This window comes from Ptychodera flava, chromosome 4, assembly GCF_041260155.1.
Source record: "Ptychodera flava strain L36383 chromosome 4, AS_Pfla_20210202, whole genome shotgun sequence".
Taxonomy (NCBI): Eukaryota; Metazoa; Hemichordata; class Enteropneusta; family Ptychoderidae; genus Ptychodera; species Ptychodera flava.
In genome coordinates this window covers 24,307,362-24,321,878 of record NC_091931.1, presented here as the reverse complement: position 1 = coordinate 24,321,878, position 14,517 = coordinate 24,307,362, and the positions used below count along the sequence as shown (strand labels likewise).

The window sequence follows — 14,517 nt, the reverse complement described above, 5'->3', positions numbered from 1 at the left end:
GTTGAACACATGTTGTGGTATGAGAGAATAAAACTTAGGTTTCTTTCATCACAAGTTGTCCGGTCAAACAGCATATGGGTGTCAGTGCAGAGAAAAATATATGAGACTTAATCACATGGCATGAAGTCAACAAAATTGGCATTACGCAGACTGTCATGGTCAAATGCGGGATATCACTATACCAGTAGACCTTAAAGTCCCAATAGCTGTATCTCTTTGCGCTTTTTTTGAAAAGATGGTTTGAAATCAAATGCAACAATGTGTAAATGCTTAACCAGAGTTTCAAGTGTGACCACAGAACATTTTTTACACATTGGTGATTAACGCAAACTCAGATTTTCAAAGAGTAAATTTTCAAGTATTAACTCAAATATTGCCATCGAAAATATACAAGTGCCTTATTTAATCAACCATGAGGACATGGATGAGAAATCTGTGGCGACCAAAATCCATTACCAAGGATTGACTAAGAGACATTTTCAATGACAATATGTGATAATGGGAATCCACCACATCTCCAAAAAGATCGGATGGTATATTTTCGGTAATAAAAATGCCAAAAGATACAGCTAATGGGGCTTAATTAAAAGCACAAGCATCATTGTTATGAATGCTTTTTTTACAGAGCTTAAACTTTGAGTGCCATTGGCTATAAACAGAGGTATGCAAATCAACAGAGGTATGCAAATCAACAGAGGTATGCAAATTAAGAAGAATAATGTCCAGGACTGGGTTATTTTGCTCTGACCAGCAAACTTGCTGTTCTGCTAGTCTGACGTGCTGACATATTGAATACCAAATGCATTTGTGTGATAAATAATATACACTAGGCTGCTGGACTGGTGTTGACACAAGTCCAAAGACCACAAATATCAAGTGGATTTGCAAACCCCTTCATTCCGGTGAACTCAACTATTTTTTGCGCTGCCTTCTAACGTGCAATATACCATCTATTTCATGTGGGAAACAAAACCAGTACATCCACCCACATAGACAGTTCGATCTATAAAATTAAAATACACTTGCAAAAAATGGTGAATTAAAGTTCTCTTCCTTAAAATTACCCCTTAAACGCATCCCATCAACAAAGTTAGAAAGAAAACACAAAAATACGATCTAAATCAAATAATGCATGGGCCATGCATAGCATTTTTTTCTAGTTATTGGACACTGAACTACAGATATGCCTGTGTGAGGTGCAACACATAGCGAAAAAAGATCTTACAGTGACAAAGAAACAAGTTGTCAATGTGAAACGTGCAGAAAAAGTTAAAAGATCAAAGGCCCATCACAGAGGACTATAGAAATTGGTCTTTTAAGTCGTGCAAGAAGTGTAGTGTCACATGCATTTTATCAGCTAAGACTAGCATGGTGTTTCTTGACGAGGAGGATCTTCCTTCGTTGAGGGCGTGCTTGTCATTTGGGAAGTGATTTTCTCAATTTCCTTGTCCTCTGGGGAGCAGGGTTTTGCTTCAATGTACCAGTCGTGCATGGACAATGCCAGCGAGTGGGAATGCGTGCCCGGCGGTGCAGACCTACGCTTGGGATTGTCTCGTGCACGGGTTCCAGAACTGCCGGGAGCTGTGAGGGGCGTGGTCTCGTTGTTCCAGAACGGGGTGTTGAACAGGTAGAATGGTTGTGTGCCGGTGGTCAGCCTTTCCTTGATGCGTTCTTTCTTCTTGCCGGCTGTAGTGACGCTTATGTACTCTTCAAAGCTCTCCTCGAGAGTCTTGAGTCGCGGACGCTGCGAGCCCCATATCGACATTGCTGATGTGTCAGAGTGGCGGTACGGATTCGAAGCCGAGGCACTTCTTCTGAGAGGAGGTCGGCGTTTAGCTTCAGCTGCAGCCTCTTGTTCACCCGGGAAACCTTGCACGGATTGTGATTGCTTTGAGTTGTAAAGTTTTCTCCTTTCAATGGCCTCAACATGCGACGGTGACGTGGGTGCTGAACTCACGTCCCTGGCAATGCTGGCTGCTTCTTTGGATGGCTCCTGCGACGCCATGCCATTTGTCCTGGGCGACTCGCTCCTCACTGATGCAGACTGCAGGATTTTCTTTGTTCCGTATCTACCGGGTGGTTCCTCGTTTTCCAATTCATCCTGTGACGGATTCTGTGGAATACTGCTTCCTACTGAACTTCTTCTCTCACTGCTGGATCCTATGGTGGCATCCACGCTGCTGCTTCTGTCCCTGGACGCCCCAAATTTCTCATCCATGTCCTCAACAATATCAGAAATATCATTTCTTACAGCTTGATTTGAGTCGGTACTGTTGCGACCATCATGTCCGTTGGATCCCCTGGAGCTCGCAGACACGCGGCTTTCCGTGTGCCTACTGCCCGGAATACTCTCCTGGCTACTATCCAGGAATTTGAACAGTTTGTCAACTTCCCTGCCTTTCCTTTCAGCAGTGGAGTACTGTTTATCATCTGCCAGCAGTTTGGCTGTGGCAGACGCACCTTCTACCGTGAAGTCGTTATCGCTATTTTCTGGAACATCACTTTCGCTGATATGTAGTTCCTCGCAGCCTAAGTCCTCTGCCAGCGTATCTCTTCTGTTGGTGAGACCGTTGACATCGCCGTGTTCCTCCTCCTGTTCTTGTCTCAGCTCATAGCTGTTGCCTTCGTCTCCATCAATCAATGGGATATCTTCATCCACATCGATGTCCAAACTCTCTTTGCTTCTGGTGAACTTGGGTCGGTTTTTTGACTTGGACTTGTTCTTCCGGCTTTCGACCGGCGTCAACAGCGGAGACATTTCGTTGTCGGCATCCTCCCCTTTCTTTGTCAGACTCTCTTGACTGAAAGACAGCTTGCTTTTGAGTTTCTGCAGCTCTTTGAGAAACTCGGCACTATTTTTGTCGTCGGTGAACTGACTGGGGAAATCCGACCTGTCTTGGATATTCTGAAGGCTTTCTGCGCTGGAAAAGTCACTGATGTATGACATAGTGTACTGCGTGTTGCTGGGCTTACCACTCAGCTTCTTGCCTCGACCTCTGCCTCTGCTCGTTGAAGGATCAGACTGCAACTCAAGGTCATATTTCTTTGTGTCCTTCTCTGCTGGACTTTCAAGGGACTTGTCTTCTTTTGTCTGCTTTGCAACCAGTGAGTCTTTGGCACTTGCTTGTGCATCATTGTGCACGGCAAAGGTGTTGAGCTCCAAGGTTTCCGATTCGTCGGAGAGGCCCTTGACGACTACAGACTTTCCAGAATTTTTCTTTTTGCCGTCGTCTTTGTGATTCACCTTTCCTGGTATGGTCTTACACTGGAGTTTCTCCACCTGTACGTTGACATGGTGGAGATGTTGACCGCTGGTGTTGTCCAAGGGATGACCCCCGTGTATACCATGACTCTGATTGAAAGGTCCGTCTGGATGATTGGCCGTCGGCGACTCGTCCAGCTTTGGGGATGCCCTGGCAACAGCCGTGTTGGCAGAGAGTCCACTGATGTGTCTGAGCTCCTCGTAGCTGAGATTAAGAAAACTGTCAGGGCCTGGAACTCTCAGATGGCTGTCGTCCATCTCTTCCATCTCTGGCAGAGTTGGGGCCGTCGTCATCATGTTTCCGTCACAGAAATCGCCACATCGCATCGTCTCCTGTTCTCTCAATCGCATAACCATGGCACGAAAGAGCTGCCAATCTCCGAAAGTCATTCCGAGCACCTTTTTCAGCTCATCTAGATCACACTGCAGCAAGACATGTCCATTAATATTATTCTCAGCAACCTTGGCCTGGTACTTGGGTATCATATGTTGATCAATGCCTTCTAGCGACAGCAGGCGGTCACAAACGTCTTTGATGGCCATTCCGTCAGATCCCCCATCACTAGTCGGGCTTAACAGCTCATTGCCTATAAGTGGTTGCTACAAAAGAAAACAAAACACACCATTATGATTTACTTTTATCTGGAAACATTGTGATGATTTTGTCTCAGGTTTTTGTGTTTCCTTTCGTAATCCTTTCCTTTCCAGAATCATAAAATGTTCCCAACTTACAACCTGTATGACTTTCAAAGAAATAGATTTTCCATGTCAGTGGCTGCATAAAAACTTGCTGGATAATTTTGTTGTTGCAAGGAACTATACTTTGTGCAAAAACATGTACATAACACATTTGTAAAAACAAGGTAAACACATTCATTCTGGTGTATTTACTTTTTTCTGGCATATTTAGTTATTTTAATTGGTGAAAGAATGGTGTATTGAAATATAAACCATGAAATCTCTTTGTTTCTTGTATTTTTGTGGATGTCAAATGGGAAAAACTAAAATGAACCATTTTTTTAAAATCCTCGCCAATTCAAACAGAACCTTCTCCCACTGTTCTTTGGTATAAAACAAACATGAAAAACACTGACATCAGTAGAACACAAAATTTTTCTATTTTTTGACGCATGAGAGTACACAAAATGGCTCAGTTAGTTTGTAATACTTCCTTACCTGGGGAGTGTATCCACTCAAATGAGCACCTCCTGGCCCGGGAAAGCTCATCCTCTTCCATCCACCACGGGTGAAATTATTACTGTAGGCACCACCATACCAGGAACTGCGCGGGGAGACGACGTTGGAAACCCCTCCACCACCGCCACCTCCACCGCCTCCTCCCCCTCCACCTCCCCCTGGTGTGTAAGGATTGGTGAGCAGCACGCTGCCATCGTGGGACTGATGCAAATCTGAAAGAGTGAAGAGAATTCAAAGATAGGTATTCACTATCACAAAAGAGAACATGGTTTTCTTTCTTAGTTTAAATGCAAAATTTACATTATAGGTAATGGCCTTGAATAAGTACGATCAATGCAATGGAAAGCTAATACCTAAGAATTACACGGAAAGATATTCCGTGTTCCAGGATTGACATCCCAGACAGGCGCCTGATAAAACATGGTATACATGAGAGAGATTACTGTCAATTCTTAATATGGTGTGTTTTGATCGTTCTTTATCAGCCCTTGTAGATATTAACTTTGAAACGAGAAGGCTTTTATGTCTGGTTTTGCATCATTACAGCAGTTACGATAGAGATCTCTTGTTATCTCATCTGGGCATCAGACTGTGTGTACTAAACACACAAATTGAACCAATCAACTCGCATTGCTTGTTCCAAATGCTACTGAGGTTAACAAAACAGAGCCGATATGCAGCAATTTCAGGGTGATGGATAGACTGTGGCACAATATTGGTTTGTTTTCTGTTTGATCAATTCATATCGACATGCTTATATTTCTTGTCTTGTGAAAGACTATTAATACCCAGTGAGTTTGTCATTACTGCACATAGATGCACATTTACAAGTGACAGTGTCAGACGAGAAGACGGAAGGACAAGCAGTGACGTACATATACAAACACACTGTGCAGACTAATGCACACATGGACATTCACGCATATGAGCACACATACCGGCGCAGACAGTAAACTTGCAATAATTGAAATCAGAGGTAAATATATCGATGGAAGTTTAAAGAAAGATGTCAATGTGATAATCACTCAACAAAGTATCATGGATTGGAAAATATTGGATTGATTTTTTGCTGGCACAAACTGCATTCACCAGATCAATGATTTCTATTCTGTGGCTACAGCCATGAACATATTACAGACAGAAGTATGCCGCAGATGTAACATACCATTGAATTCTTGAAGGACTCTGAATCGAAAATGATGCCTAAATTACACACTTGAGCCCCAACTTCACGTGATAAAATTGACTGTTAGACAAGTGAAGTGCCTGACTGTCAATCAATGTAACTTTGACATTGCCACAGTCATTCCAGTCAATGTTAAACACAAATCAAATCTTTAATAATAAAAGCAAGAAGACTTGAAGGTTGAAAATAAGAAGTGAATACGCAGAGAAAAGCTTGATTCTAATGTTGAAATGTCTGTCAGAAGGATTGGGCACACCACTGTCAACAATACTCATGGTCACCTTCAAAAATCTTTGCCAGCTGATATTTGCAAGCTATTGGGAGTTTTCATTCAAAACTAATGAATGAAACTAAGCAAAACAAAATTGACAGGACTCTCTTGTTGATGAGGCACTTTCTGTTGATATCAGGTACAGCGGGATAAACATTGTTTTCAAAAACACACGTACAGATGATCTGGATGTTAAAGGGAAAATGCTAGTCACCACCTGGAAAGGTCATAGGTTACGAACTGAGCACACAAATCCTGTGAGAGTTGTATCGACACAAACTGATCTGGTATTCTGTATTTTCTTTGCATTTGGCTTTATCTCTTAGAGAGCATAAAGGTCATCAGATACCTAAGTTTGCAACTGATGCATAAGGGAGAGTAATAAACTAAACAGACTCCCGTCGGATCTCATTTTGTACCCTAATCAACTGGATTACTTATTAAGACATGCCATACATTATGCTGATCTATTCGTCTGTACATTTTGTTCAAAGAAATGTTTCGGTGAACTGACAGTCTTAGTTAACCGGCAAATTATTAGAAATGGTAATCAGAGCAATTGTATCTCCATCCATGCAAATACTTGTACACTTATCAATTTAAATGGCCAGATTTCTGTAACCATATGGTATTCCCTGTCTCATCTCGTGTGAATCATTCCAGTATACCACTACCGGTAAATCGAGTACCTTTCAGGAACATTAATATTCAATATTGACAACTAGTCATTATCATCAAATTTGCATATTGATTACCAACATATGAATATGCATTTTCCTTAGGATACACCGCTACAGACAAAAACAGACATGTGGCATTTTTCTCGTGAACAGACTCTGGGCTAGAATTTTGATACTGAAAAATAAGTCTGATCAGAGAAATTAGCCACAGGGAGCAAAACAAGACTGGATTACGATACTATGTCAGAAAATTTCCTACATGGTGTAACATTATTTTGTCCTGAGTAATAATTCACATGTCAATCAAACCTTTAGATAAATAAATTAACAACCTTTTCTTATAATTCTAAATTTCAGATTACAATTATACATTTTCTGTGGGAGACAGGCTGAATTTTCTCATAAACGGAATTCCTTATCTTTTAATATTTCATATTTGGACAGACAGAACTAAAAAATACTGATTAGTTAATAGATCTTTGACGCAGGTTTTACAGAAACTATGGGATACATTAGAGAATGATTTTCTCAATCCTGATAGAAAAGCAGACAATAGACTCCACTCTCAAGAATGAGGAAACTATTCATGAAAATTTTCAAAAAGAGGTAGAAGTTGAGGAGAAGTACAAAACCTGCACTGCGAAATCAACTATGCAAATGGATGAAAAAACAATTTGCCACACTATGACTAATTTTGCAATATGCATTTGATAAAAATCATTGGATTCGCTCCAAGGTGGAAGATTATGAAGAGCACCCTGGTTCATGTAACTTGATGACATCAACTTCATGCTACCGACGCTTTCCAGTTCGATTCACGGCATCATGAAAAGACACTTTGGTGTGATTCATAAACCCCCACACCGCGTAGTTTTTTCCATGAAATTTGAAAGGATCTCTCAGCCGCGGTACAATCTGTGCTGTCCTCCTGAACTATCACGACGACTTCTCCCATGACAATTTTCTAAGGCTCAAGTAGTGCAGGATATTTTGTCAAAAAGCTCGGTGTGTTCATTCAAGAGTAGATTTAACTCGGGCTTTTCATCATTTCAGAGTAATTTCTGGGTGAAATCCCTTCTCATCTTTATTGTTCGCTCCACTGGATCCCAGAATGGTTCAAATATAAAGCCCCCCTATCGCAATCACCCAAAGTCAGCTTCAAGTCTTGTATAGACTTTTTTTTCTTGCAGAACAAAATGAATTGATTCTGGAAATGCTATTACCTGCACGGAAATGATACAGAATGAGAGACTAAATGTAAAATGAATATTAAACAGCAATCAGCATTTCCCTTGCCTCCTTGGATTCCAAAAAAAACCAACACACAATCTCACTTTTTAGGTTATTTTGGATAGTTGTTCGTGCATCAGTGGAAATACTCGTCTCAACGTACAAATGAAATCATTAGCATGACAACAGAATGATCTGGTTTCTAACTCTCTCTGGGTTTGTGGATAAAACTGCTACGATTCTTTTTTAAAAGTGAAATATTGTGTATTTTCCCACAGGAACATATAAACCAGTTGTTATCAGTGCTACTTTGTGCGTCTTTATGCTTGGAATACTAAAAAGTATTCATATAAAGTGCATGAGCAAGAGTATTGGCAAATGGTGTGTTAAACTGAAAGTCTGAAAGTTGAAAAAGTTGTCCAAAAATGAGAGCATATACAAGTTTGGGTGCAACAACTGAATGCTTCAAGTCAGTCAGTGATTCCTGAGAAATATCATACTGACCCATTAATCAGTCGACACATTCAGATGAAAGTTTCACGAAGATTTGAACACACCAAATATTTCTTCTTTTTCACTATTTTCAAGAAGATCACACATGTGCAGGTACTACAACTTCATGATTTCACACGACTCTAAGATTGAGATAAGCTCACATAATTTGCAAAGAGAACAGAATGGGATTCATCTTATGGTGACTTTCCTTCTCATCAAAAAGACACCTAAGATCTAGAAGCATTGAGGGGTGGGGGTGGGGGTGGGGGGAGAGGCTTCCCTGGAAAAAACTCCTCTCATTTTTTTCAAAGTCTCAAGATTGCAGAAGAACCTCAAAGCAAACTGAAAGGACTTGCTATCTTTGTCCTTTCAACACCTGTCATTGTCAAATCTACCTCATCACTGCAGCCTATCATATCATCTCAAGCTGAGCACGCTAGTCTGATGGTTTCGCCGCTGAAGAAGAGACTTTTTGTAATATCAGCACATATTGACTCATCTTCCTTCCAGATTAAAGCAAGATCCGACACCTCCCTTGAAAGGATCCGCCAATTCCACTTTATAGAAAGGCTTCAAGGATTTTTAGAAATCTTAAATGCGTGTTCAAGACCAGCGCGTGTGCTGTTACTTATCTCTGTACATGATCCGCTTTATAGAATTCATAGTGAAGGAAAAAATCAAAAGAAATATGCTGGCTGTTTTTATTGATGCTTCAATGGTTATGCATGTTATTAGTCGCATTCGAGGTCTACTCACTCTTTGGTGAGTTTTATCTCACACATCACTACCTGTAACCACATTCCCTACTTTAAGAACTACTCGTACCAAAGAATATGATATTGTTCGACAAACCTTGGATGTTGCATTGGACAAAAACTGAAGCAGAACACGCTGGGATTTCAAACAAATACAGCCAAAGTATGGCCCTGAAGTATGCAACTTGCACTGGATTTCTCTCACGCTTAAAGTTCCATTGAAAAGCTGAAATATTTTACAGGCTCAAATTCATTTTTAGAGTAGGTGCACAACAGATCATGTCACAGAATTCCTGAAGGCATTATTTAAAAACATTAACATGGTTAACTCCTAAACCTCTATTCAATAATGTATGTGATGCTAATCATGATTGGTTTGTTTGTTGTTTGCTTGCTTCATTACCCACGATAAGACAGAGGATGATAGGTCAGCCATGAAATGGCTTCTTATTTGTGGAAGAAAGATTTGTACTAATAGATTCATGTAGGCAGTTAGTGGATGAATAAAACCAACAGAAACTGCTTATAGCCTCTGGTCAGTCCTCATATCTTTTGCAAAAATTATTACTATAGCCCTTTTCTGAAAAGTAATTTGCGATGTTTTGTTGTGTCAAATCTGCTTTTGAAAACAAATAAGCCAAATTAACAATACCACTTACTTTTTTAAATTGAACGACAAGCTTCCTTAGCCTTATTTGCTCAAGGACTTTTGGACCTACACAAAGTCTTGGTAAGTCTTAGTCCATACCTGCTTTAGTATTCTCCCCAACTTATATCTTTACTTTCCGAGACATGTCTAATATTGCTGTGAAGTATCATATACTGTCTTCCCTGTAATATGCCTGTACGGTTCCTCACATGACAAGAGATCAGTTTTTTAGTTGTGGTACATGTTCACTTGTTTATTGCAACCAACAAAATACATGTGTAGACGTAAATGATATCAACTGGACATTGGAAATTTAAAATTGAATCTTTAACTTTTTTCTGGACGTGAACTTTGTGATTGATCGATAAGTACGCTATTTCAGTACTGTAGATCTGATTATGATGTGAAAGCTCCCACCTGTGTGATTTCCATAGATACATGAACAGATGCTAAAATTACATTCAACATTTGCATTTTGATGCAAATACACATACCTGTACTAGATTATGCATCGTTCAGGCAGACTAATGACCAGCAATTCTTTGGTGTAGCAATTTCATGAATAATAATGACATTATGTTCTGGCCTGTCTAGTGAAATATTTTCGAACATTCTTGGTATCAATTTGAAACCTAAAGTTTAGTTTTAAAATGCTGTGCTTTGAGCCAAAAAATTAAGTATTGCCATACAAAACGCACAATGATGTAAGTAAAGATACGGTACAGTATATTAACAAGATTTAAATGATTTCCACCATCTGCAACCAATAAAATATATACTCAAATGACTGTTAATGCAACAACAAAACTATGACCCAGCACACTGGAAAATTGTGACCATTTTAATACAGAAGTTGAACACAAAATGTCCATATAATGGATCTGTAGTTTGTGTTTAGGTCCGAGCAATGAGTCAAGATATATGGCAAAGGAAAATATTCATAGAGTCAGGTATTGACAGTATTGGACTGACTACTATTACAGTCAGCCAATCAATGATACAATACTTCCTCCCGGGCATGATGGTGTTGACCCAGTACACAAGCCTGCAGAGAAAGTCGCACTCCATCTGCGCCGTGTCAATAGGGACTAACATTTCTGGAGGCTTATCAATTTTGACACTTTTCACAATTTAAGTCTTGACACCGCCCTTCAAGAGGCTGTTTAAGTGATGTCACCGTGTGAAGGGGGGGGTCACAGTAAGCGATGGATTGCAAATAAAGGGTTGAGAGCTGCATATTAACAATACTGCCATCATGCATTGTAACTGTTTCTGATATTCATTCAGTATGCGCGACGAACTGTTTATCTGTAAAGATGTAGTGGTACAAACGTGATTCTGATGCAAAGGCAGACTTGAGCACATTGCGTCAGTTAACCTTCTAGATGGTTATAGCATCAAAAAATACTTTTCACCTCTCGATGTGTAGAATATAAATTAAGGAAGAAAGATAGACTACTACTGTAATCTCCAGCCATCCTGTCCACGCCAAGTCTGCCATATTTGCCATTTAAATATTTCAAATATGACTAATTCCATATCTCAGTTGGTGATAAATGGACCATTTGCAGACGATTTTGAAAAATGTGGTTATGGTAAGACTTTTTATCAGAGATATGCATGCACATTGAACTGAATCATGGCACCATTATAAATATTTGCTGTCATTCTGTTGACGTGGATAAGTTATTACCAGTTTTAAAAGATCTTCGCTATTAAACATTGAATAAAGATTGGGTATTTACCGATTCAATGTAGTTGCAGTTGCAACATAACTCAAAGTTGCTGAATTGCCTAACTGTGTTTTTCTATGTCAGACAGTTTATAGCCAAGCATGCGCCACAATGAAATTTTTTCTAAAAATATTGCACAGAGAGGTAGCTATCTGATTAGATTCAAGTTTAATTCAATGGTAAATCTTTCCTCAAAACACACAACTTGAATTGTTTGCACCAGCTGCCAATGGGCCACATTTGTTGTGAAGCAGTAGTCTGACACAGGGTTCAGCTGTTCTGTTCTTCAAAGCCATGCACTTTCAACAACTCCATTAATCCGAGTTACTAAAATTTCACCATTCAATTTTTAACCATATGCTGCAAACTTACACAAAACATGTGTGACTTTACAAATAACAACACTAAATGATATAGTTGGCATAAAACATGTCAAATATTGATCTTAACATGCATTTCGATTATGTAATATTAATAAGCAATTATCAATCCAATGTACAGAGCTATTCTTTAATAACAGTATATTTTTGCATTTGTCTCCAGATGAAGCTGAAAATGGATACGTGGAATGCTGCCAATAAATCCCCGAAGCTGAATCAGATGCTGTCATTTATTCATAACTGACTGACAGCACACTGGTATTAGCCATTTTCACTTTTCCATTGAGACCATGCATAACATTCGGGTATGTGAAGCGTCACATTTTTGTTTTTCAACTTTTTCTATTTCCTGTAGCCAAGAAAAACGAACACTTTTTATTCTCTGATATGACCTGAAGTCAAACCTCACTTGCGAAGACAAATAGTACAGTTGCTGATATGAAATAAAACAGACAGAACCCATTCCGACGAACACCTGGAGGGTTAATAGTCATGCAGCCACCATTAACACGACCAACTGTACGATAATGGCTGAGAGCACTAGAAAGAAATATGAAATATGGGCGCAGACAGCTTCACAGATTTGAAATATGACAACAGTTCAGTGAAAAAAAACATGTACTGTCCTATGATTTTACACAACGTAAATCCGACACATGATCAATTTAACCCTCTTGACTTCAATGAACCTATCATCCAGCTTGGTCTCACTTTTCATTTACTCCATTTCATCATAGTCTCTGACTTAAAACCAAGTCTCAATTTGTCCTGATCAATGTATCTAATTACGTGACTGAACTATATCGCACGTAGTACAGCCTCATGCAACACGCAGAACAGTATTCTTGGAGAAAGTTATAATATAACGCTCACTAGCTGTTTGGTACAACTTTTCTTACAAATTGAATTATTCTAGCTGATGGAGCATTTTATCTTCAAACACTAAATGTTGACCACGGCTCATTAAATGTTTCTCATCAAATCGCATGACACATTCATTATCTTTCTCACGAAAAGATGGTGCACAACCGTGTTTTTATGATCACTGAAATAGCAACCCTAAGTTTAGAAAGTGGCTAAACAAGGTATACAACAACAGTATGGGCATCATACTATTAATCTAGTGAAATGGAATTTCTTTTCATCTTTCATCTGTAATTACTTTTATGAAGAACACCTGTTGTGTTAAATATTTACATTTAATTTCATCATAAATTTGTTGTTTTTACAGATGCTCAAGCAACAAAAGAAGAGAGAGTACCATTTGGCTAAAAATCTACAATGATTGCTTTTTCTAGCCTTCACTTTCCCTGACACAAAATCAGGGCAACTCAACATGATGTTATATTCAAAATGGCTGCCAGTTCTCAAATGCCCCCAAAATAGACAAGAAAATAGCCCAGGACTAAAACTGTCCTGCGAAGAAGCTGTGGTGCCAAGATGAGAGCGGTGATAGCCTCCTGAGAGGACTTTGCTAGAGGGGATTTTAACCTTTGAATACCAACAAGTCGACGCGGACGATTACGGCACTTTGAGAGACGTGTGGATGACTTGCGTGTGAGTTCCCAAAAGCGAATTCACATTTTTTGGGCGGAAATCTAGAATGACAACTAGTCCATCATGAAATGGGAGGAGAAGACTCTCTTCAAATCGAATTTGGACACATTAAAAAAAACAAACTCTAGTACAGAGACGATCTGGAATAATGAGGTGACCGAGATAGCAATCGGGACGTACATACAGCTCATCTGCTGCCACATTGACATCACTTCACAGAGGAACGTTTTCTTCAGAGGCGTCTGTCTCCTGGGGAATTTATCGGACAGACATTATGTCTTTAGCGTCATCTATCAGATTGACTCTTGAGAGATGATGCAGATATCAGATTTCAAGTTTAGTAGTATTGCTTGAGCTTGTTTAACTGTGTGTGTGTTGCCATTGTACTGCTATATTTCTTCGTCAAACTTTTGTTTTAGAAACATATAAATTCACTCCCTCCGCTTTTTCATGTAAAGGAAAGACAGCGAATGAAGCAACGGTGCATATTGTCATAAACTCGTAGCACCACAATTTTCACAAGTACTGAAAATGCACGCAACCTCCATAGTCACAAAAATTGAACCTAAAATATACAAACACTGCCCCTTAAGGATATACTGTCACCTGTTCCAATTTTGCCACAGTTGACATGGAGAGAGAAAATCTAACCAATCACAGATTTTAAGCGGGTGGCCGCTTTTTAAAAACAGCGCCCTCACATGGGCATTTTGAATACCAAGAATGCCCCTTTGACCATATATGGGCATATTTATATTACAGGTGACTGTATATCTTTAAGGTCGATAATTTTATTGACGATCATTATTGTAAGTGTAAATGATTAATACAGGGTACCTGACATTTTAATACCTAGCTGATATTGCAAGCTAACCATTATGGTTTCAACAAGGTCAGAAAGTATCACCTGATGATGTCATAAAATGGTGTCATCAATTCACGTCAAAATGGTTATTTCACGTTATTACGCTCAGCCGACGATCAGAATTCTCAGTCAGCAGATAAGGGCAAAGTACTGGCGTGATACAGGATTCAGGAATCAAAACAAAATGGTCAATTATGCTATTACTAACTTCCTACATATCAACAGTTACGTTTGCCAAGGTTTAATTTTGATATCGC

General features: G+C 39.4%; 1 protein-coding gene across 2 annotated transcripts in view; it reads right to left on the bottom strand.

Annotated features, from left to right (window-relative positions):
- The window catches only part of LOC139131239 (kinase D-interacting substrate of 220 kDa B-like), a 134,227-nt gene continuing 119,710 nt past the window's right edge, over positions 1 to 14,517 (bottom strand). For both annotated transcript variants that reach the window (XM_070697220.1, XM_070697219.1), the window contains exons 22-23: positions 4,439 to 4,671; positions 1 to 3,862 (exon numbers count right to left, since the gene is read on the bottom strand). In XM_070697220.1, the coding sequence (XP_070553321.1) occupies positions 1,364 to 3,862; positions 4,439 to 4,671 (2,732 nt within the window). In that variant the 3' untranslated portion in view covers positions 1 to 1,363. The remainder of the gene's footprint in view (positions 3,863 to 4,438; positions 4,672 to 14,517) is intronic.